The sequence below is a fragment of the Labeo rohita genome, chromosome 17, assembly GCF_022985175.1.
Source record: "Labeo rohita strain BAU-BD-2019 chromosome 17, IGBB_LRoh.1.0, whole genome shotgun sequence".
Lineage (NCBI taxonomy): Eukaryota > Metazoa > Chordata > Actinopteri > Cypriniformes > Cyprinidae > Labeo > Labeo rohita.
Window position 1 is genome coordinate 3,721,652 of NC_066885.1, and position 25,645 is coordinate 3,747,296.

Below are 25,645 nucleotides of genomic sequence, written 5' to 3' on the forward strand. Positions count from 1 at the left end.
TAACTGATATTATGGCTAATACTGTATATCTACATTGCATGTTTTTTGTTGTTTATTAATAATAATAAAAAATAATAGCAACATGTAAAAAACCAAACAAACAAACAAACAAAAAAAAAACACACACACAAAACTTGTTTCATTGGCCTAACCATATGTGTATATATATATATATATATATATATTATATTTATTTATTTATTTTATTTTTTTAAAGAAGTCTCTTCTGCTCATCAAAGCTGCATTCATTTATTTGATATAAAAAAAAAAAAAGAAAAATAAAAAAAAAAAAAAAAAGAAAAAGAAAAAAACAGTAATATTGTTATGGTCAAGAACTGATATTATGGCTGACACTGTAAATCTATATTGCATGTTTTTGTTGTTTATTAACAATAAAAATAATAATAAAATGGAAAATTGAAAAACTTGTGTTTCATCAGCTTATCCAAAAGATTACCCATTAATTAAAAAAAAAAAAATTATTTAATATAATATAATATAATATAATATAATATAATATAATATAATATAATATAATATAATATAATATAATATAATATATACACACACACATAAATATTTATATATTTATTTAGAAGTCTGTTCTGCTCATCAAGGCTGCATTTATTGCAGCCAGAAAAAAAACAGTAATTTTGTTATGGTTAATAACTGATATAATGGCTGATAGTGTAAATCTACATTGCATGTTTTTGCTGTTTAATTATAATAAAAAATAAGTAATATAATGGAAAATGGAGAAAACAAAACTATTGTTTCATCGGCCTAACCAAAAGATAGCCCATTAATAATAAATAAATAAAGACAGAAAGAACAAAAATATTTTATTTATTTATTTATTTTTTTTTAAGAAGTCTCTTCTGCTTACCAAGGCTGCATTTATATGATTAAAAAAATACAGAAAAACCCAGTAATATTGTTATGGTCAATAAACGATATTATGGCTAACACTGTAAATCTATATTGCATGTTTTGTTGTTGTTGTTTATTAATAATAAAAATAATAATAAAATGGAAACAGGAAAAAACACAATAAATAAATGAATAAATAAAATATTTATTTATTTAATTATTATTTTTGAAGAAGGCTCTTCTGCTCATCAATACTGTTTATATGATAAAAAAAACAGTACAAAACAATAATATTGTTATGGTCAATAACTGATATTATGGCTGATACTGTAAATTTATATTGCATGTTTTTTGTTGTTGCTGCTTATTAATAATAAAAAATAGAATAATGGATAATTAATAATAAAATAGAAAATGGAAAAAACACAAAAGATAACCCATTAAAAAATAAATAAATAAATAAATAAATAAATATAAATACGTATAAAATATTTTATGTATGTATGTATTTATTTATTTATTTTTAAAGAAGGCTCTTCTGCCCATCAAGGCTGGATTTATTTGATAAAAAAATACAGAAAAAACTGTATGATATACAATATAATACGTGTTTACTTATTTATTATACAAGTATAAGTAAATAAATAAATAAAAACATGTAAAGGGAAAAAAAGGCATATTGTTATTTGCTTTAAAAACAAACACACAAAATAAATAAATGAATGAAAAATAAAACTCTACAAGTCTGTGAATGATTCCTACCATAGCTAATAAACATACAGTGTATGGTCATAATCATATTTGGTTGAACTGCTGTGAAAGGCAGGACATAAGAAAGACCATAAAACCTCCAGAAAGCCCACAGCGGTTTCTCACGAGCAGCAGTACCTGAGCGTCCAGTATTCAGCCGCTATCTGCAAAGACCACTCTCCACTCTCATTTAGAAATGAATGTTTTTGGCATCACACACATGAGGAAGAGCTGCCAGAAACACGGCCTCTGAAAATGATGAGAGACCTGCCAAAAACCTTGAAGTACTCCCAGACCCCGCTGTAAGAGGAAGGGAGAGCTGAATTACACTGAAGTGTGGTCCCTCTGAACACTACCACATGTTAACACAAGCCTCTGTATCGTATTAGCTCAAACCGCCGCTACAGAGACACGGCAAATAGAGCAGATCTACTGTACTCCAGAGCGCAGCGGCTCAAAACCTCATAAAGCAGCGGCACATGGGCTCGCTAAATAATCATCTTACTGGAAGACAACTGCCATTCGCCTGGAGCGGTGGCATGAACTCTTCTGACCAGACTTTAACACAGAAAAGATCAATATAAGGACAGAATTTTATTGCAATTCGTCATAGGGGAAAGTCTATATATAGTTCTACGGCTACAGCTCTAATGGCGAGATTTGTTTAAATTCAACACGAAAACAAAATTAACGCATTTACTTTATTAAAACACAATTTGCTCTTACTTTGAATGACTCATCAGTGCATGTTAGTTCAATAAAATGACATGAAAAAAATGAAATAAAAAAAATACTGCAAGAACTTTTCAAATGTAAAAAAAAAAAAAAAAATTCCTCACTGAATATCCCCTTTTGCTTTCATTAAAAATAAAATAAATTCTGCCTTTTAAAGAACTTTCCAAACGAAAGTGACATTTTTAACTTTCTTAAATAAAATATAAATAAATAAATAAATAAATAAATAAAAACACTGAAAAAAAAAAAAAAAAAAAAAAAAAACAAAAAAAAAAAAAAAATACTGCAAGAACTTTCCAAATGATTTTTTTTTTACATTTTTATCACTGAATATCCCATTTGCTTTCTTAAATAACATAAAACAAAACAAAACAAAAAAAAAAAAAAAAAAATACTGTAAGAATTTTTCAAATGAATATCCCCTCTTCTCACTGAATATCCCCTTTTCTTTCTTATAAAATAAAATAAAATAAATCCTGCCTTTTAAAGAACTTTCCAAAGGAAAAAGTGAAATTTCTCACTGAAGCACTCATTAACTTTCTTAAATAAAATATAAATTAAATTAAATTAAAAATAATTAAAAATATAATAAATAAATAAATAAATAAATAAAAATATGACAAGAACTTTCCAAATAATAAAAAAAATAATAGTAATTTGTTACTGAATATCCCCTTTGCTTTCTTTAAAATAAAATAAATCCTGCCTTTTAAAGAACTTTCCAAATGAAAAAGTGAAATTTTTCTCACTGAATCACTCATTAACTTTCTTAAATAAAATATTAATAAAATAAACAAATAAATATAAAATAAATAAATAAATACATATAAATACAACAAGAACTTTCCAAATAATAAAAAATAGTATTTTTTTTGCCACTGAATATCCCCTTTGCTTTTTTATAAAATAAAATATAATAAAATAAAACTAAATTAAATTAAATTAAATTAAATAAATCCTGCCTTTTAAAGAACTTTCCAAATGAAAAGGTTTGATATTTTGCTCACTGAATATCCCATTAACTTTTTCAAATAAAATAAAATAATAAAATAAAATAAAATAAAATAAAATAAAAAATTCTGCCTTTAAAGCAACTTTTCTCATTTAATGTCCAGTTTGTTTCTGTAATAGTACATTTCTCGTTGAATATCCCATTTACTTTCTTAAATAAAATAAAACAATAAAATAAAATTTCTGCCATTAAAACAACTTTTTAAATTAAAATGCTTTACATTTTCTCTCAGTGAATATCCTATTTAATATTTAACATTACAGAGGTAAAATGGGTTACAAACAGCGCCTGATGTTCACCTCAAACAAAAGTACAGCCTGAATGTCAAAGTGAAGTACAGTCCAACTAGCAGATAGAAACAATGTCGTGCACTACAGCCTAATCCAGCGAGCTTCTCTCTGTCAAGTCCGATTTGCAAAAACGCTTGAGATGAAACATTTCTCTCCGAGGAGTACCTCTTCTACTATGACCGCTCTTTATTTGTGGCTGCGTTTCATGACCTTACAGGAGCACATGGGGAAAACACTACAATAATGTCATCACACTTAAAGACAAAACACACCAGTCGGCGTGGTTAAAACAGCTTCGAGAACGCAAACAGCAGCAGAGGTGTCAAAATAACTAACTACACCCAAAAATAAACCAGAATGATATTAGACTACACAGACAAATCAAAATGATTTGAGTTTTACTTTATGTGACTACTCAACTACTCAGGAAATATTCTGTTTAAATCCATGTAATTAAAGTTATAGGGAAAAAAAAGAAATAGGATATTCACTGAGGAAAAATGTCAAACGTTTTAATTTGAAAAGTTGTTTTAAAGGCAGAATTTATATTTTATTTGATTATTTTATTTTATTTAAGAAAGTAAATAGGATATTCAGTGAGAAATGTACTATTACAGAAAGGAACAGGACATTAAATGAGGAAAAATGTCAAATTTTTTCATGTGAAAAGTTGCTGTAAAGGCAGACTTTTTATTGTATATGATATGATATGATATGATATGATATGATATGATATGATATGATATATGATATGATATATGATATGATATATGATATGATATGATATGATATATGATATGATATTTTATTTTAACATTTTTTATTTTTCTTTTCCATTTCATTTGATTTTATTTTATTTATTTATTTATTTATTATTTTGTGTTTTTTTGCTGCTCTACAAACTCATTTCATTGTAATTTGTGTTCATAAAGGATATTCACTGAGGAAAAATGTCAAACGTTTTAATTTAAAAAGTTGTTTTAAAGGCAGAATTTATATTTTATTTTATTATTTTATTTATTTATTTTTATTTTTTAAGTAAATGGGATATTCAATGAGATATTTACTATTACAGAAAGAAACAGCACATTAAATGAGAAAAGCTGCTGTAAAGGCATAATTTTTATTTTATTTTATTTTATTTTATTTTATTTTATTTTATTTTATTTTATTTTATTTTATTTTATTTAGAAAGTAAATGGGATAATCAATGAGAAAAAATGTTGAACCTTTTCATTTGGAAAATTCTTTTTAATTTTAATTTAATTTAATTTAATTTTAATGTGTAATGTATTTTATTTAAGAAAATAAATGAGAAATTCAGTGAGAAAAGCTTTTTCATTTGGAAAGTTCTTGCAGGATTTTATTTTAAAATAGATATATTTAATATAATGTATATTTAAAGAAAAATTTTCAAACTTTTCCATTTGGAAAGTTCTTTTAAAGGCAGGATTTTATTTTATTTTATTTTATTTTATTTTATTTTATTTTATTTAGAAAATAAACAGGGTATTCAAAAACATTGAGCTCATTCATTTGGGACGTTCTTTTAAAGACAGTATTTTATTTTATTTTGTTTTATTTTATTTAGAAAGTAAATAGGATATTCAATGAGAGAAAAAAAAAAGTTGAACATTTTTTTATTTGGAAAGTTTTTTTTAAAGGCAGGATTTTATTTTATTTTATTTTATTTTATTTAGAAAATAAACAGGGTATTCAAAAACATTGAGCTCATTCATTTGGGATGTTCTTTTAAAGACAGTATTTTATTTTATTTTATTTTATTTTATTTTATTTTATTTTATTTTATTTTATTTTATTTTATATTTTATATTTTATTTTATTTTATTTTATCTTATTTTATTTTAATTAATATTTTATTTTATTTTATTTTATTTTTTTAGACCACGCACTGATTAATTGTTCACAAGTTTTACATAGTACAGTAAGATTGTGTATATATTAAGAAAGTCAGAAATTATATTTTTTATTTTATTTTATTTTGTATAAGAAAGTAAATGCGATATTCAGTGAAAAAACTTTTTCATTTGGGAAGTTCTTGCAGGATTTTATTTAATTTTTTTATTTTCAAGAATGCAAACAACAGCAAAGGTGTCAAAATAAATCTAAACCTAAAAATAAACCAAATTAATATTAGACTACACAAACTGATTTATAAAGAAAAGAAAATGATGAAGAAACAAAACCAAACCTGAGTTACTTTTACTTTATGTGACTAATTAACTATTCAGGAAACCTTTTTTGTTTACATCCATATAATTAAAATGATGATTCACAAAATCAGGACATTGCACAACAAAGAAATGCTCGAACGTTTTAGACATGACAGAAGTTACGAAGAACTGTTTATCGAACGAAAATCAGCGCTAAAATAGACACGGCACCAGACTGCAACAGCAAAGCCAGGGATCTAATTCAGATATAAACAGCATGAAGACTGTAATGCTTTCTTAAATATTTTTGGAGGCTGATGTGATTTGCATCATTTCCTTTCATCCTTTTTAAGATCATTACCACAACTGAGCGCAGGAAACCTTGGGAAGCTCATTATACATCAAAAACACCGTTTTGTTTGTGTTAAACATGCATCTGTCTCAGAGATCATTCCTAAATCAGCGCAGTGTATGAAAAAGCGGTTTTATACTTAAAAGTGACATTAATGTTAAGTATTTGAAGATTTACAAAAGATTTAGAATTAAACTCAATGCGTGCCCCACACAAATTACAATAAAATGAGCTTGTGAAGCAGCAAAAAAAAAAAAAAACAAACAAACAAACAAACAAACAAACAAACAAACAAACAAACAACAACAAAAAAAAAAAACAAAAACACAAATAATAAGAAAGAAAATGAACAATAAAATAAAAAATAAAATAAAATAAAATAAAATAATACTTAACACCTAAGATGCAATGTGGTTCACTTATTTTTTTCACATTTTTGAATATCAGTTTTTCGGGGAACAGTTTTAGGTTTATAAATTAAATTAAATTAAATTAAATTAAATTAAATAATAAATAAATAAATAAATAAAATAAAAACGTTTAACACCTAAGATGCAATCGGTTTCACTTATTTCTTTTCACATTTTTAAATATCTATATTTTAAATCACCAAATTCATTAAAACGTATCTGCAGCTTTTTGAGTATTTAATGTTTTTTTTCTGTCTGACATTAAATATTGCACAAAATGCTGTCAAACAATCACTCACAATTAAATAAAAATTTATATTAATTTATATTAAAATTTATATTATATATTCATTTTGGGGGAAACATCTGCAACTTTCAATTTTATAAATAAAGAAATAAATAAATAAATAAATAAATGTTACAAGACTTTTAAAGCCATTTTTTGGGGAACAGTTTTAGGTTTATAAATAAAATAAAATAAAATAAAAATGCTTAACACCTAAGATGCAATCTGTTTCACTTATTTCTTTTCACATTTTTAAATATCTATATTTTAAACTCACCAAATTCATTAAAATGTATCTGCAGCTTTTTGAGTATTTTATGTTTTTTTCTGTCTGACATAAAATATGGCACAAAATGCTGTCAAACATTCACTCACGATTAAATAAATATTTATATTAATTTATATTAAAATTTATATTATATATTCTTTTTGGGGGGGAAACATCTGTAACCTTCAATTTTATAAATAAATAAATAAATAAATATATAAATAAAATGTTACAAGATTTTTAAAGCCAATTGTTCGGGGAAGAGTTTTAGGTTTATAAAAAAAATTAAAATCAAATAAAATAAAATACTACAATATTACAGTAATTTTCAAGTCAATTTTGGGGGGAACATCTCCCATTTTTAGTTTTATAAATAAGCAAAACTAATATATATATATATATATATATATATATATATATATATATATATATATATATATATATATATATATATATATATATATATATATATATATATTATATATATATCTCTCCCTGAAAAGACTTTTCTGTTGATTTAAAATAAAATAAAAATATGTTGGATTTATATGTACATTACATTTATATTTACATATAATATAACTTATACAGTGTTTACATACAAATACATACAATACATACAAATATATTTTTAAAATATATACATATGTGTGTGTATTTATATATAATAAATAAACAGTACACAGATAGTATGCAAACAAACTTATTTTAAATCGATTAATCGCGCTTAATCATTTTTGCAGCTCTACAAAAATTCATAAAATATATTACTAACATAAAATAAATGTTATGCTTTAATTGCAAACAACGCAAATGTTTTGGGTTTTTTTTGTTTTTTTCAAGAAACTCATTTTCTGTTATTTATGGTGAATTAAAGGGAAAGTTGAAGCTCTCCGATCAACAAGTATTGCTTGAAAACCTTTCTGCTCCTTGGACAAACAAAAACAAAAACGGCTGGCTGTCAAATGAAGATTTAAATGCCAGTGTGACATGTTACGCCACATGCGACGTCATGTTAGACAGCATGCGTGTGTGACAGTGATGAGTCACGGCCTCTTCAAACGTCACTCAGCGCTCAAAGCGCCAGTTCACCAGGCAAGCAGACTTGTGATAATTGTCAGAAATAACAGGTTCTTCTCCTTTAATTGCCATTCTCACGATGTGCCCATGCCGCAAGCGAAAGCCACTGGGGTTGGCGAGACCTGCCAAGCGTGATCTCGTCGTATCCCAGAGTTCTGCGATGTGCTGAATGCGTAAACAGCAGTTCAGATCACAGCTGCGGTTTAACTCGTCCTGACCTTCGCCAACATGATTCCACAGCATGTCGCATCAGCCGGTCAATTTGGCCGTCAACACTCGCAAAAATGTCCCAGGGACTGTCAATTATGGAATTATATTTTGTGAGAATGTAAAAGATGTCTGTGCACTAAAAAACAAATCGCTTAGGTTGCAAAAAAAGATTGCAAATCAAAGATGTTCAACAAAAGCACAGACATTATGAGCATTATTTACTATGTGAATGAATGCTCCTCATCTTATTCTGCACAATTAATCAGTACATTATTAAAAAAAAAAAAAAAAAAAACAGACAGCTGAGATTGGCCTAAAGCAATGAATGATTGAATAAATGAATGAATGAACGAATAAATAAATCAAATAAATAAATAAATGCATACATACATACTCATAAAATAATACAGTAATTTTGGGGGGAACATCTGCAATTTTTTGTTTTATAAAATCAAATAAAAATAAATAAATCAAATACTACAGGATTTTTCAAGGCAATTTTGGGTGGAACATCTGCAATTTTTAGCTTTATAAATAAATAAGATAAAATATTACAGACTTTTTCATTTTTGGGGGAACATCTGCAATTTTTAGTTAAAACTAAACTAAACTAAACTAAAATATTACAGGATTTTTCAAGCCAATTTTTGGGGGAAGATCTGCAAATTTTAGTTTTAAAAATAAAATAAAATAAAATAAAATATTACAGGATTTTAAGCCAATTTTTGGGGGAACATCTGCAATTATTAGTAAAATAAAACAAAATAAAAATAAAATAAAATGTCAGGATTTTTCAAGCCAATTTTGGTGGAAACATCTGCAATTTTTAGTTTTATAAATAAAATAAAATAAAATAAAATAAAATAAAATAAAATAAAATAAAATAAAATATTACAGGATTTTTCAAGCCAATTTTTGAGGGAACATCTGCAATTTTTAGTTTTATAAATAAAATAAAATAAAATTAAATTAAATTAAATTAAATTAAATTAAATATTACAGGATTTTTCAAGCCAATTTTGGGGGGGACATCTGCAATTTTTAGTTGTCTAAATCAAATCACACCAAATATCAAATTATTTTAGCATAAATTTTATCATAAATTATATAAATATATCATAAATAACCACACTTAATTCAATCAAATTGCAATGGAGCCAATAAAATAAATTTTCCATATCTGATTACAAACTCTCAAAATATAAAATTAGCACTTATAAAATATATTACTAATATATAAATGATTAAATAAAATTCTGAAAATTTAACTGAAAATAATACAGGGAAATAAAACAAAGGTTATTGCAAAAAAAAAAAAAAAAAAAAAAAAAAAGCATGTGATAACAAAATCTGTACGACAGTTCCCAATTAACAATTTCAAGCCCAATTGATGCCACTGACTGAATTTGTACTAACAAACGTAACCTCACTGTAATGTCATTTAATGTCATTTATAGACCATGGCTTTCAACGGTAAACTCATAAGCGCTCTATTTTATGAAGGTGTGAAACGGTGCATGGGTGTAACGTCTCCTGAAAGCATTAATGCGCACTTCCTCCGGCAGCCAGGAATAATGTTCTAGCATCTAATGCCCCGTTCATGCCTGTGTGGTCCGAACTGAAGTGGGCCAAGCTAAAGCCAGGCCTAAGAAGGGCACACACACACACAAGGACCACAGTGAAGCCATGCTCGCAGGAAGACCACCAGCGCTCGGCCGACAAAGAGCAGATATTCGCAGCGACGCTGACGTGTTCAGAGACAGCAGAAACTCAGCGGCATGAATGAAAATACAGTCTGTCTCGTGAGCCGCTATAATTAGCAGAATGTGCAGTCAGGAGTTTCTCGTGTGACCTTCCAGTGTGAAAAATCATTCAATTCTGAGGTGGGAAACGAAAAATGGAAATACATTTGCTGAGAAAGAACCGCGTTTATATATTTGCTAAGAACTCCCTGCTAGCGTTTATTTGCACACGCTGTCTGAGTCGCTAAAGGAAATACACAAATCACATTCATTTCATTAATACACAATCTTGCTCTTATTGTGAATGAGTAATCAGAATAAAATACAATACATAAAAAATAAAATAAAAATCTGCCTTTAAAACTATTTTTGCCAATGGAAAAAAAATGACATTTTTCTCCTCAATGAATACAGAAGATACTCAGTGAGAAGAAAAATGTCAAAATTACTTTTTTTAAATAAAATAAAAAATAAAATAAAATAATATCTGCAATTTTTAATTTTAAAAGTAAATAAATACTCATAAAATATATATTCTCATAAAATATATATTAATTTTCAAGCCAATTTTTAGTCTTACAAATAAAATAATATTAAAAATAAAATAAAAAAAATCCTGCCTTTAAAACTTTTTTTGCCAATGAAAAATTTTCTCCTCACTGAATATAAAAGATAGTGAGGAGAAAATGTCAAAATTACTTTTTTAAAATAAAATAAAATAAAATAAAATAAAATAAAATATCTGCAATGTTTAATTTTAAAAATAAATAAATACTTTTGGAGGGAACATCTGCAACTTTTAATTTTATAAACAAAATAAAACAAAATACAATAAAAAAAAGTTAGTTTTATACATAAAATTGATAAAGATCATAAAACTATTTTTGCTCGCTGAATATAGAAGACACTCAGTGAGGAGAAAAATGTCAAAATTACTTAAAAATAAAATAAAAATATTTGAAACATTTTTAGTCATTGAGTATCCTTTCTAAAATAAAATAAAATAAAAATTAACTGAATAAAAATCCTACCTTTAAAACAACTTTCGCAAATTATTTTTTCCCTTCACTGAACATCCCATGTACTATCTTAAAAATAAAACAAAATAAAAATTCTTTGAATATCCTATTTACTTTCTTATTTTCCTATTTACACAATCTTGTTCTTAGTGTAAGAGATTGTATGATTTTTATATAAAATTAAATTCAAACAACAAAATAAAGCAAAATATAAATAAAAAAACACAATAAAATATAACAAAAAAATCCAAATCAAATTGAAATGGAATTAAAGTCAAAAGCAACATTTTTGCATGTCTAATTACAAAGTGCTAAAAAAAAAAATTGCATGAATAAAATTTAAAACTATTAAATCAATTATTAAATTCAATAAATTCTGAAGTGTAAAAGGAAATACATTTGCTAAGAATGAACTGTGACCTGTTAGCGTTTATTTGCACATGTCATCTGTGTTGTTTCAGCATCTGAGCGCCTAAAGAAACTACACAAATCACGTAACTGATCAAAATTCATGCAAGTGTGAAAATGCAGCTAAAAGACAGTAAGCGGCATTTATTTTTTAAAATAGGAAGTTCTTCCATGCACGAGTTAATGTAATTATCATTAAGAAATATACACAAACACCCCATTAAAATATACCTTCATTTATCAACAGATTTCTGTGGGCGGTAATAGTGCAGCGTTAATTGTGTCAGGAAATGGATAATAAATGGCTTTCTATAACGAGCCTCATTATCGTGCAAAAGAATGACAATGAATTCATTAAAATGTAAATATGCATGATGCAATGCTATACCAAGCTTAAAAGGAAAATTCACCCATTTACTCACACAAACCTATATGAGTTTCTTTCTTCTGCTGATGGTACCCATTGACTTCCAGTATTTTTTTCCTACTATAGCAGTCAATGGCAACCATCATCTGTTTTGTTAGCAACATTCTCTAAAACATCATCTGTGCTCAACAGAAGAAAATAACTCATATAGGTTGAGGGGTGTAAATGATAATAGAAATTAATTTTTGTGCAAACCGTCCCTTTAAATAATGCGGCACGTCTGTTTACATTAAAACTTGTACGACTTTTTGCGGTAAAGCGTTTGTCTGATCAGCCTGGTTCTCAGACGTTTAGGGAACGAATGGTCTGCTCTGCTGTGGGAGAAACATTTCCTGTCATGACCACAGCACATCCTGTGAGCTGAGATCTTCATTATTTTCATACATGCCGCCATCCCATAATACAGCAGTCCATGTGGAACATCAGGAGATCTTTACATTCTCTGAAGAAGATACGAGTGCAAGCCTGCCTCCATGATGCTAGGCTTCTGTAGATGGTTGCTAGGGTACTGCTGGTGGTTGCTAGGGTGTCGTGGGTGGTTGCTAGGCTGTTCTGAGTGGTTGTTAGGCTGATCTGAGTGGCTACTACAATTTTCTGAAGAGTTCTGAGTGGCTTCTAGAGTACTATGAATGGTTACTAGGGTGTAATAAGTGGTTGCTAGGGTGTTCTGAGTAGTTTCTAGAGTTTTTTTTATTGTTTGGTAGGCTGATCTGATCTGAGTGCTTTCTAGGCTGTTTTGGTTGGTTGCTGGTTCTGAATGGTTTCTACATTACTCTGATTGGTTGCTAGGCTGTTCTGAGTGGTTGCTAGGCTGATCTGATCTGAGTGGTTGTTAGGCTATTCTGGATGGTTGCTAGGCTGATCTGAGTGGTTGCTAGGCTATTCTGGATGGTTGCTAGGCCATTCTGGGTGGTTGCTAGGCTGTTCTCGATGGTTGCTAGGCTGTTCTGAGTGGTTCCTATATTGTTCTGAATGGTTACTAGGCTGTTTAAGTGATTGCTAGGCTGATCTGAACTGAGTGTTTGCTAGGCTGTTCTCGATGGTTGCTAGGCTGTTCTGAGTCATTGCTTGGCTGATCTGAATGGTTGCTAATCTGATCGGAGTAGTTGCTAAGCAGTTCTGAGTGGCTGCTAGGCTGTTCTAAGTGGTTGCTAGGCTGATCTAATCTAAGCCTAGCGCTGTTCTCGATGGTTGCCAGGCTAATCTGTGTGGTTGCTAATCTGATCTGAGTAGTTGCTAGGCTGTTCTGGGTGGTTTCCTATATTGTTTTGAGTGGTTGCTAGGCTGATCTGATCTGAGTCGTTGCTAAGTTGTTCTGAGTGGTTGCTAGGCCTATCTGAATGGCTGCTAAGCTCTTCTAAGTGGTTGCTAGGCTGATATGAGGACTTGCTATGATGTTTTAAGTGGTTGCTAGGTTGATCTGAGTGGTTGTTAGAGTACTGTGTATTGGTTGCTAGGCTGATCAGATCTGAGTGGTTGCTAAGCAGTTCTATGTGGTTTGTAGGCTGTTTTGAGTGGTTCCTGTATTGTTCTAAGCGGTTACTAGGCTGTTCTAATTTTTTTTCTAGACTGATCTGAACTGAGTGGTTGCTAGGCTGATCTAAGTGGTTGCTAGTGTGTTCTAAGTGATTGCTAAGCTGATCTGAGTAGTTGCTAAGCAGTTCTGTGTGGTTACTAGGCTGTTCTGAGTGGTTCCTATATTGTTCTAAATGGTTGCTACAGTATTCTAAGTGGGTGCTAGGCTAATCTGAGTAAATTCCTAAGCAGTCCTGTGTGGTTGCTAGGTTGTTCTGAGTGGTTTCTATATTGTTCTAAATGGTTGCTACAGTATTCTAAGTGATTACTAGGCTAATCTGAGTAGTTCTTAAGCAGTTATGTGTGGTTACTAGGCTGTTCTGAGTGGTTGCTAGTGTGTTCTAAGTGGTTGTTAGGCTTTTCAGAGTGGTTGCTAGGATGTTCTAAGTGGTTGCTAGGATGTTTTGAGTGGTTTCTAGACAGTCCTGAATGGTTGATAACCTGTTCTGGGTAATTCCTATATTGTTCTAAATGGTTGCTACAGTATTCTAAGCGGTTTCTAGGCTAATCTGAGTAGTTCCTAAGCAACTGTGTGGTTGCTAGGTTGTTCTGAGTGGTTGCTAGGCTGTTCTGAGTGGTTCCTATATTGTTCTAAATGGTTGCTACAGTAGTCTTAGTGGTTATTAGGCTTTTCTGAGTGGCTACTCTGATGTTCTGAATGGTTGCTAGGTTGTTCAGAGTGGCTCCTAAACAGTCCTGAATGGTTAATAACCTCTTCTGGGTGATTTCTATATTGTTCTAAATGGTTGCTACAGTATTCTAAGTGGTTGCTAGGCTTGCTCTGAGTGGCTACTATAATGTTCTGAATTGTTGATAGGTTGTTCTGAGTGGTTCCTAAATAGCCCTGAGAGGTTGATAAGCTGTTCTAATGTTGCTAGGCTGTTCTGACTTGCAGTTCTAAGGCTGCTAGGGTGTTCTAAGCTGTTCTAATGTTGTTAGGCTGTCTGTTCTGAGTGGTTGCTAGGCTGGTCTAAGTTGCAGTTCTAGAGATTTCTAAGCTGTTTTAAGGTGCCTACTTAGTGATCCAAATCAACAGAGTTCATTCTCAAGTGATACTCTAGTCTGTGGCTCAGCCCCTCCTTTAACTGAAGTGTTGGTCTAAATACGTGGAAGTGTAATGTTGATGTTGAAGTCACACGAACACATACAAAATTCAGCGCAGCACCTAACATGACCCCGAAACAGGAGGGAGAGAGAGAGAGCGCGCGCTGCAGAAGCACATGTTTTTCCGCGCTTACACAAACACCTGAGGCGCACGCCCTGACCGCGTGCCAAAATCCAAACCTGTGAGGCGCGCAAAACAGACGGCTGAATCACGGCCGCTAATGCGCTCATTAGCACGCTGTGGGGCGTCACGAGAGCCAGACGTGATCCAAGAGCCAAACGCAGCGACTGTCATTACGCAACTTACGCGGAGACACACCTGAAGCAAGGACGAGAGGCACCACGGAGAGTTAACAAGCGCAGGAATGAGAGCAGGACGCGGAGAGGCTGAGAAAGAGAGAAAATCCCAGCCCCTTGCTTTCGGATTGACAGGAGCTGAGGTTGCATCCCGCTGGATGTGAGTAGGAAACGCAGGACCACTGACAAGAGGGCTGAACCCTCTCGGCTGCTCTGATGTCACCAAACACATGACCCAGCCTCTCCAGTAACAGCCCATCAGGAGGGGAAAAAAAGTGTGTTTTAAAGCTTACACGTTTTTGGATTGCGAGAATGTCTCATTCCCCTCACAAACAACCACAGAACCACAAGTGCGGTGCACGAGATTTCCCCAGGACGACAGGAGGGAGCCACTGGGGCGTAAATGGTTAATCAGAGTGGGTCAACCCCAGTCACAGAGACCCAACGAGTCAGTAAGTACGCTCTAACCACACTCGTATATGCCGTCGATATCTGTGCCTGAACGTTCTGGGAAGCGTGCAGCCGTGCGCCGGCTGCTTTGGTTTGTTTGCCGCCGCCACTCGCGTTCAGATGCCTTGATATGATTTGTGCTCCCAGTTTAGGACTTCAAGGGTCACCACGACCTCCAGAGGAGGAGAGAGCCGAGGAGATCCACGTGTGGCTATGGCGTCTAACAGTCTTTTCAGCTCGGTGACTCCGTGTCAGCAGAACTTTTTCTGGGGTGAGTGCTGTGCAAAATTATTTTCATTTCACTGCGGTTCATCGGCGGGTCACACAGAAGGCGAGCGGGTCGATAACCGACGGCGCACGCGCACGCCAAAACTCGGCGTGCGTGCGGGATGCTGACTTGTTTGTGTAAGTTAAAAACACATATGTGGGACGACGAGGCAGAGACAGAGAAAAACCCTTTTGGATGTATAAACATTCACTCTGTTTCAATTTACACAGCTACATTAGAACAAGATGTGGAAAACCTGCAAGGGTGCACGATGTGGAGCGCTTAATTCCGATTGATAAATGGTTAACGAGGGAGCTCATATTTATTCTTATGAATGAAAAGCGCTTAAACAAACACGCAGCGCTTTTTATTTACATTTGGCTTAGTTTAGCCTTTTTCAGACATGCAGAGGAAATAATATGGAGTTTTTTTAATAGACAAAGTCTTTAGGTCTGAGCAAAACTTGAAAACTGAGTCCGGCACACACAAAAAAAGCCACATGTAAAACACAATCTATGCAAAACCTATTTGAATACCTCAGCTATTCAAAATATACTAACATGTAAAAGCCAAACAAATCTCCATCATATCACACGGCACGTATGGAAATACAAATACAAAACGCTGTTGACAGAGCGATCAGAGATTGTACTTACAGTATTTTCCTCATCAAGTTTCTCATGTCGACGTAATCGGAGGCCCTTCTAGACAAACATATGGAGGCAGGATATTGAGTCGGAGCCAGACAGCATGAGCTACATGGTTTTGTCATCACTGTCGATGCACATCAAGGCGTTCGAGGTGGCGTCTCTAATGCACGAGGTCGCAGAGGCACGTTACACCTCACACGCCCTGAACGCATTACAATATACCGCTTTATATAATTGCATGCCAACTTATATATTTCACACATACAAACACCTCCGTCACAACTGCATCCATTTCAAATGTCTTGCACTGATTCAAAGCACAAACTGGCACTAGAAAGCTGTTGTTTTAGAAACAAAATTGCAAAGCCATTTAATTCCTCAATTCCCTATAAAAATAAAAAGCTCTTAAACAAACATGCAAACTCTTTAATTTTCCTTTTTATTTGCGTTCAGCTTAGTCTAGGCTTTTTCAAATATACAAAAAGGAAATAAAATGCCAAATAAAAGTAGATTTATAATAAAAGAGGACAATAAAAGTTGAGGTCCGACACAACATCCTGTTGTTCCAGCATTAAAATAGAACAAACATCTAATTTCTTGATTCCCAATAAGCAGTCCAGCATGCAAACACTTTAGTTTTCTTTGTTATTTGCGTTCTGGCTGTTTTGAAACATGCACAAGAAAATAAAATGCGTTTTTAACAAAATGAACTGCAGGAGGGGGTCTATAAAAGCTTTTGACGTCCAATACAACATACTTTTGCTTTAGCATCAAAATAAAAAAAACAAAACAAAACATTTAATTTCTTGATTTTAATACAACTCGAGGCTTTTTCAAGCATGAAAAAGGGAAATAAAATGGCAATTAAATGGAGATTTTTACTAAAATACGCCGCATAAGAGGTCTAATAAAAAGTTTTTGAGGTCTGATATAACAATCTTGTTTTAGCATCAAAACCGAAAAACAATTCAATTTTTTTATTCATAAGTTAAAAAGCAATTAAACAAACATGCAAAGATAACTTACCTATTTATTTGTTTTCAGCCCAGTCTAGGCTTTTTCAAGCATGCAAAATGAAATAAAATGCAAATTCAATGGAGATTTTTACCAAAATATGCTGCATGAGGTCTGATATAACATACTTTTGTTTTAGCAACAATCAGAAAAATTATTTCATTTCTTGATTCTCTATAAGCTAAAAAGTGATTATGCAAACACTTTAATTTTCATCTCAGTTTAGGCTTTTTCAAACATGCAAAAGGAAATAAAACACAGCAACTGAATGCAGCAGAAATTAGTTGATAAAGGTTTTTGATGTAGAATTAAACCTCTTGTTGTTCTAGCATCAAAATGGGAAAAAAAAAATCTTGATTCCCTATCATTTATACAGACTTTAAAAGTAATTTACAAAGACACTGACTGAGATACGCAGCCAGCAATATTAAATTTAATTATATTTTACATTCATAATCGCACGTTGCATTCGGGTTTAGAACAGGGTTAAAAGTGTTCAGGTTAAGAATAAACCTTTAAACAACCTTTAAAGTAGTGATGCATGCACTAAGTTGTGGTCTAGACACTAGTATGCTGAAATACGTCTTACAGTGGTTATTTAGATTCACATTACCAGTCAAAATTCAACGCAGCCTAAAATATGAGAGCGCATTGCAGCAGCACAAACATCTTGTCACATTTCCGCATTTACACAAACACAAACATTATAGATGTCGCTGAGACTTCTTCAGGTGACGAATGGCCGTCACATGCAAGACGTTCAGATGTTAAACAAGCTCTTGGCAAATTTTGTAGAGCGTCACTAATCAATTAGCAGCGTGTTGTAGGGCTCAGAGGTGACATGTGCTTCTCATTTAGAGCCAGCGCTGATATCCTGGCCTGGATTGAGCGGCTTCAGTCAGCTAATTGATAATCACATCTCTCGTTTACGCTAGAAAAACAACATTAATAGACGAAATGCGACCTGGGTAACCAAACCTCAGAGAGCGAGCAGGCAGAGACGCCTGAGAGTTAAACGTTAATGCAATATCTATAGCCAGGGCAATTTAAATCCTCAATTGTTTTTTTATTTATTCAATCGAGTCCATCTAATAATATGCATTGAGAAAAAAGTGAAATGAAAGATTGATGCTTTTTGCTTTCTTATCTGCATTGTTTTATATCATCAAAACTTAATATGTGACGAGAAAAGTTTGCATTTATCTTGGCTTCAACATCAAGGACATCTATGTTTTTATATCGTCGTATTGGCAGCAGAAGGCTTGAAATAATTTACGCCATGTGCGACACGTTAGAAGCAAATCACTGCATCTCTCAGAGCATGTGCATTTCCTTAACGTGAGTTTGTCACTAACGTAATGCGTGCGATAATCTGTCTCCAAATCTATAATTAGCCGTTCACGACCGGACAGATTCAAGAGACCAGAATCAATGATAACGGACAGTGTGTCAGAAAAAAAAAAAAAAAAAAGAGAGAGAGACATGAACAAGAAAAGGAAACATAATTAGACAGATTACAGAGTGAATGGTAAGAAAAATGAGCTTTGATTCCTCCGAGGACGAGGTTGTAATGTGATATGAGACACGCTGATGCAGGAGTTCATTTCTGCCGGAGCTGCTCAGAGCAAACAGAGAAACCAGAGGAGAACAAATCAAAAAGTCAGAGAGCACTTCTTGATATTTTGTTAAGTTTTAGGATTTTGCACATTTCGAAACAATAAAGAAAATAAATGTTTTTATTTATGACAAATTTGACTAAATCTGAACTCTGTGCATGCTTAAAAACATCTTAAATCATGCATTCTCCATGTGAATTTTTAAAACAAAAAATGCACAGTTTGCAATTTTGGGCTTAATGATGCTATAATTCTATTGCATTTCTATGCAATCTGAGCATTACTTAAAAAGCATTGTCTGACTCTTTAAAAGAATGTGTGATCTTAATACTGCAATTTAAATGAACTAATTTTATTTGACTTCAAATGCAATCAAAAGCCTATAATCTGCTAGACAGGACACCAAGGACGACATTTCCATGCTTAAAAAAAAAAAAAAAAAAAAAAAAAAAAAAAAAAAAAAAAGGAGCGGCTTCTCTCATGGAGATCCTGCGCCACACACCGTATCCAATGTGCTTTTCTACATGACAAAGAGGGGCATTGATGTCTCATACAAACTTGGAGGGAGCTTCTTAGAAAATAATCAAACACTTAACCATGGAGTCTCAGTCGGCCAAACATAACATTAAAAGTGGGAAACAATAAATAGTCCCATAACACGAAGAGACCCGACTTCTGTAACGTGGAAACCCAGTCAACAAACCATCAGAGTGGCCACAAACCATCTTTAAATCATAGCCAGCCAACCCAGCGCCTCTGATATATCACCGTTTGAAGCAGTCGCTGATGGAAATATACATGAAAATACAGAATTCATAGGCAGCGGATTGTGTACGAGGGACGGAGCCAATGGTTGATGTAAGTGTATTTAAAGAGGAGGATTATAGAGCTGGAATCCAGACAAACAGCTCCGATAATGAATGGCCCCCTCATCCCGCCAGCTCGAGACGTCCTTCAGACCATCTCAGCCGTGAAAAGGAGGAATAATATAGGGTCTTCCGATTTAGAGAAGAGTATTTTACAAATATATTTTTTAAACTGCAATATAAATACATCGGAGAGCATTAGTGAAAATGCTTCTGTTTTGCTTCTTGTCTAATTTAAGACAACATTTTTGTTACAAGCAGGGATTCTTCAGGTTTTATGAAGGTAAATCTTAGAATATTTAAAGATCAAGTTAGTAAATAAATTGAATGAATTCAACAGGTCTCTAAATGTGAGAACGTGATTAAGACGAGTACTAATATCTGTCAGTGGCCTCTGAAAAATCTACTTAATATAAATTGAGAAGTTTCCATTGCCTAATGACATATTTCTTTTTGTTTTAAGCATAACCTCACTTAATTTGATTCATTTTCTCAGAAAACAAGACTTTATATGTTCGATTTGCATCTCCAGTAAATGCATCTTAATTTAAGGGCGTTTCGATTGGAAAACAAAGCAAAAATACTAAGGAAGATATTCATTATTTTGCATTTGCACTTGGGTGACGCCATGAATTTAAGACTTCGTGTTCTGATTTAAGACCTTTTTAAAGCCTTCATTTGTGGAAGGGTGAATTAAGACTTTTTAGGAGCTGCAGAAACACTACTTTATTTTGCATGACAATTTACATGAAAAGATGAGCTGATTTGAGATCTTGTGCACAAAAAAACTCACATGATCAAAACCAGTCTTAAGTAGCATGGGTATATTTGTAGCAATAGCCAAAAAAATGTATGGTATGGTTCAAAATTATTGAATTTTATGCCAAAAATCATTAGGATATTATGTAAAGATCATGTTCCATGAAGATATTTTGTACATTTCCTCCCATAAATATATGAAAACTTACTTTTTGATTAGTAATATGCATTGCTAAGAACTTAATTTGGACAACTTTAAAGGTGATTTTTTTTCACCATTTTGATTTTTTGCACCCTCAGATTTCAGATTTTTAAATAGTTGTATCTCAAACCACACATCTAAGAAAAGCTTATTTATTCAGCTTGTATTTATCTAGATGTATACATCTCAATTTAAAAAAATTGACCCTTATGACTAGTTTTGTCGTCCAGGGTCACGTATGAGTGTCTAATTTGCTTTTAATGAATCACCTAGAAATACTGCTGAAGTATTTAAACATTGTTTAAAGTATTTCAAAATGTCCTTGTCTAAATAAAAAGGCAGTGGTTTCAGAGTTTCAGATTCCACTGTATATATATTTAGCCCATATATATATACACATTTGCTGAATCAGCTTCTTGGCTTCCTTTGGCACAAATTTGGCACTACGTTATGCAAAATTCGAGTTTAACAGGACTAAACACAAAGTTACTTCTGATGCATCACAAAATATCAATCAATAACATTAAAATGACATTTACCTACAATGTTTGCATTAAAAACACTGACACATTTTGATGTAAAAGGCCTCCTAGGTTTTTGTTATTTGCTATTCTGGAGCAATTGGCAAGTAGAGGAAGAGTATTGCTACAGAAAACTAACCAGAATAACAATCCAAAAAAGCTTGTTTTTTCAAAAAGAAGTCACACACTAATATTGCTGAATTTATCAGGTGATTCATGAGACCCGCTTTCTGCTCTGAATTAAGAACTTTTTTTTTTGCATGACAATTTACATAAAAAGATAAGCTGAAATGGACATCTATATTAACAAGCATGATTTGAGATCTTTTGCATAAAAAAAAAAAAAAAAAAAACATTTAAGATATTTTAAAATGTCCTGTGACTTTCAAGTTCCAGTGTATATATATATTTAGCCTGTATATAAATTTGCTGAATCAGCTTCTTGGCTTCCTTTGGCACTACGTTATGCAAAATTCGAATTTAGCAGGACTAAACACAAAGTTAATTCTGATGCATCACAAGATATCAATCAATAACATTAAAATGACATTTACCTACAATGTTTGCATTAAAAACACTGGTACATTTTGATGTAAAAAGCCTCCTAGGTTTCTTATTTGCTTTCCTGCAGAAATTGGCAAGTAGAGGAAGAGTATCGCTACAGAAAACTAACACAACTAACAATCCTAAGCAGCTTTTTCTTTCAAAAAGAAATCACGCTTTAATATTGCTGAATTTATCAGACCCGCTTGCAGTCGAAGCCTCAGGCGCTTTCAAGGATAAAATATGAAATGTTCAGATAAGTTGGCTGTTTTGATTGTGGCGTAATGATTCCAGCAACTGCATTTAACAAGGCTTTACCTGTTCGCCACAGCCGTATTGATTTAACCTCGACAGGAATGCAGAACTTTCTCAAGCCAGAAGGTTACTTAAAAATATTTATAATACGATACGCACAAGGGCTATAAGGGAAAACAGAATGTAAAAATGCCCGGTATGAGACTCAGGAAAGCTGGACGCGCTGCATTGGCGTTCCTCCTCAACCTTGGCTTCCTTTTCCAACTGTGGCTCCGCTGCTCACCGCAGGGGAAATGGAGTGTTTTCAAATAGGCCCTTGTAATGCTTTATTTCCCCCTAAAAATGTACATTTTTGATATGTAAACAATAAGTGAAGAGCTGGGAGTCGAACTGTCTGGCTCCGCAAGCGTTGGAAAAACACGTACGCGTTCAGAACGCGTTTGGTGATTGCAGATTTAAACATTCAAATTCGAGTTAACTGGTGTAAACAAGTCCACAAAAGCACGGAGGAACGTTCAAACAACACTAATGCCACAGGAGAGCGCGATGGCGAAAAACAGGGCTGAAGTGACGTCACGCGCCTGCCAATCAACACTCCCGTGCGCTCGTGCCAGCGAACGCGTCAGGGCTAATTACGGAAGCCGGCGCGCGAGTGTGAGCAGCGTGCAGAATGCGCACGGCCGCAACGCACGTGGAAATCTAAACATTAGCTTTAAAGGACAAAATAGCCCTCTCTAACTGGCACGGTAATCTGACCACAGCAATCACTCGCTACAGAAACCCACGCACACACCTGCGCGGATCGGATATCCGCTCGGGGAGCGATGCAGCGGCTCTTTACATGCCGGGTTTGATTCTATGGTATCCAGTTCTCGGCTTCGGGTTACAAGTGTTTTGAAACCACAAAAGAAACACTTTGTCATCTCACAGATTTGAAAGGTCTTTAGGCCATGTCCACTGCACTTACTCAGGGTTTCTGCAGGGTTTATGAAGGCAAATTTAAGCCTTTTTTTAAGAGCAAGTAGAGAAAATTTAAAGTAATTGAAAGGAACAGAAATGTTCTCTAGGGAGCAGACACTGAGTTGTATTGGAAAATACAACTTCCAGCCGATCTCAATTACTCCAAACACCTTCTGCTCACATTGCAAAAAAATGATGTCCATTTTCCGATACAACTGTCTAAAATCAAGATACATTTACTTGAGATGCAAAATGACTCAAGAAGTCTTGTTTTCTGTGATACTGATCAAAATGAAGTGAGTTTATGATTAAAACAAAAGCAAATATCTGCCAGTAGGCTCAGAAAAATCTGTTTAATTCAAAAGGAAGCAATTTTTCATACCCCACTGTGGTCATGCAAAATTTGAGTTTAGCAGCACTGAACACAAAGTTTATTTCAATGCATCAAAAAACATCAATCTATAACACCAAAGCAACATTTAACTACAATGTTTGCATCAGAAACACTCATTTGCTTGCAGACACTGGCAGACTTTGATGTAAAAGGCCTCCTAGGTTTCTTATTTGCTTTCCTCGACTGATTAACAACGTTTGCACATTTGCATTGGAAAACAAAAAATTTTGCATGCAAAATTTAATGACATTAGACGTTCTGCTCTGATTTAAGAGGTTTTTAAATTGTGGAAAGGAGAATAAAAACTTTTTAAGACCTTTTTAAGACGTGTGTAACATCTTGAGATGTTTGGAATTAAAGAACTGGGAACTCAACTATAAAATCTTGCACAGAATTTCTGTGAAAATCTTGCATTTTGAAATAAACATGCAACACTGGAATCTGGACCCTCAAAATATCAAGAGCTTGTGTATTTTCTCATTTCAATGTCTAAAGAATATAAGAGCGCACCAACCAGAACATAATTACAATGTGGCATCAGGATTAAATCATTCATGTGGGTTAATCAAGTGCTTCTCAAATGGTTTTGCTTCAGGACCCAGATTTGACACCAAGTCATGATCACAATTGTTTATATTACAAAAGTAAAAAAATGTTACCCTGAACCACAAAACCAGTCATAAGGGTCAATTTTTGTGAAATTGAGATTTATACATTATCTGAAAGCTAAATAAATAAGCTTTCAATTGATGTATGGTTTGTTAGGATAGGACAATATTTGCTCGAGATACAACTATTTGAAAATCTGCAATCTGAGGGTGCAAAAAAATCTAAATACTGAGAAAATTGCCTTTGAACTTGTCCAAATGAAGTTCTTAGCAATGCATATTACTAATCAAAAATTAAGTTTTGATACATTTACAGTATGGAACATGATTTACTTAATATCCTATTGATTTTTGGCATAGAAGAGAAATCGATAATTTTGACCCATACAATGTATTTTTGGCTATTCCTACAAATATACCCCTGCCAGCTAAAGACTGGTTTTGTCACAAATGTTATTAATATGCAATGTCTGCACTGCACATGCCTTTAATATGCAAACATGGCTGAACAGTGAAACTGACAATTTTGTAAATGCATAAACAACAGCAGAACTGATTTGGCTTTCCATGGCTGTATGGTTTGTTAGAATAGGACAATATTTGGTCGAGACACAACTATTTGAAAATCTGAAATCTGAGGGTGCAAAGCAAAAAAAAAAAAAAAAAAAAAAAAAAAAAAATCACCTTTAAAGTTGTCCAAATGAAGTTTTTAGCAATGCAAATTACTGATTAAAAATAAAGTTTTGATATATTTATGGTAGGAAATTTACAAAATATATTCATGGAACATGATCTTTACTTAAGATCCTAATGATTTTTGACATAAAAGAAAAAAATCGAACATTTAGACCCATACAATGTATTTTTGGCTATTGCTACTTAAGACTGGTTTTGTGGTTCAGGCTCACAAATGCTATTAATACGCACTGACTGCACTGCACTGCATGTGCCTTTAATATCCAAACATGACTGAACACTGAAAATGACAATTTTGTAAATGCATAAACAACAGTAGAACTGATTTAGCTTTATATTAATGTATGGTTTATTAGGACAGGACAATATTTGGTCGAGACACAACTATTTGAAAATCTGCAATCTGAGGGTGCAAAAAAATCAAAATATTGAGAAAATCACCTTTAAAGTTGTCCAAATGAAGTTCTTAGCAATGCATATTACTGATCAAAAAATAAGTTTTGATATATTTATGGTAGGAAATTTACAAAATATCTTTATGGAACATGATCTCTACTTAAGAAAAATCAATCATTTTGACCCATACAATGTATTTTTTGCTATTGCTACTTAAGACTGGTTTTGTGGTTCAGGCTCACAAATGTTATTAATATGCACTTACTGCACTGCACTGCATGTGCCTTTAATATGCAAACATTCCTGAATACTGAAACTGACCATTTTGTAAATGCATAAACAGCAGAACTGATTCACCTGCCAGAAACATAAACCAAACACTGGAATAATTAGTATTATAATTAGTATAATTAGTATTAGTATACAAACAAATTTTGC

The 25,645-nt window shown here is 32.5% G+C and overlaps 2 protein-coding genes across 6 annotated transcripts in view; one reads left to right on the forward strand and one right to left on the reverse strand.

The window, feature by feature from the left end:
• supt3h (SPT3 homolog, SAGA and STAGA complex component) overlaps positions 1 to 25,645 on the reverse strand; it is a 155,786-nt gene that overhangs the window by 109,050 nt on the left and 21,091 nt on the right. The gene's annotated exons all lie outside the window — the stretch shown is intronic.
• The window catches only part of runx2a (RUNX family transcription factor 2a), an 81,754-nt gene continuing 71,451 nt past the window's right edge, over positions 15,343 to 25,645 (forward strand). For 2 of the 3 annotated variants that reach the window (XM_051133104.1, XM_051133105.1), the window contains exon 1: positions 15,500 to 15,730. In XM_051133104.1, the coding sequence (XP_050989061.1) occupies positions 15,673 to 15,730 (58 nt within the window). In that variant the 5' untranslated portion in view covers positions 15,500 to 15,672. Of the gene's footprint in view, positions 15,462 to 15,499; positions 15,731 to 25,645 lie in introns of those variants that run through there. The other variant, XM_051133103.1, reaches the window with a different exon arrangement.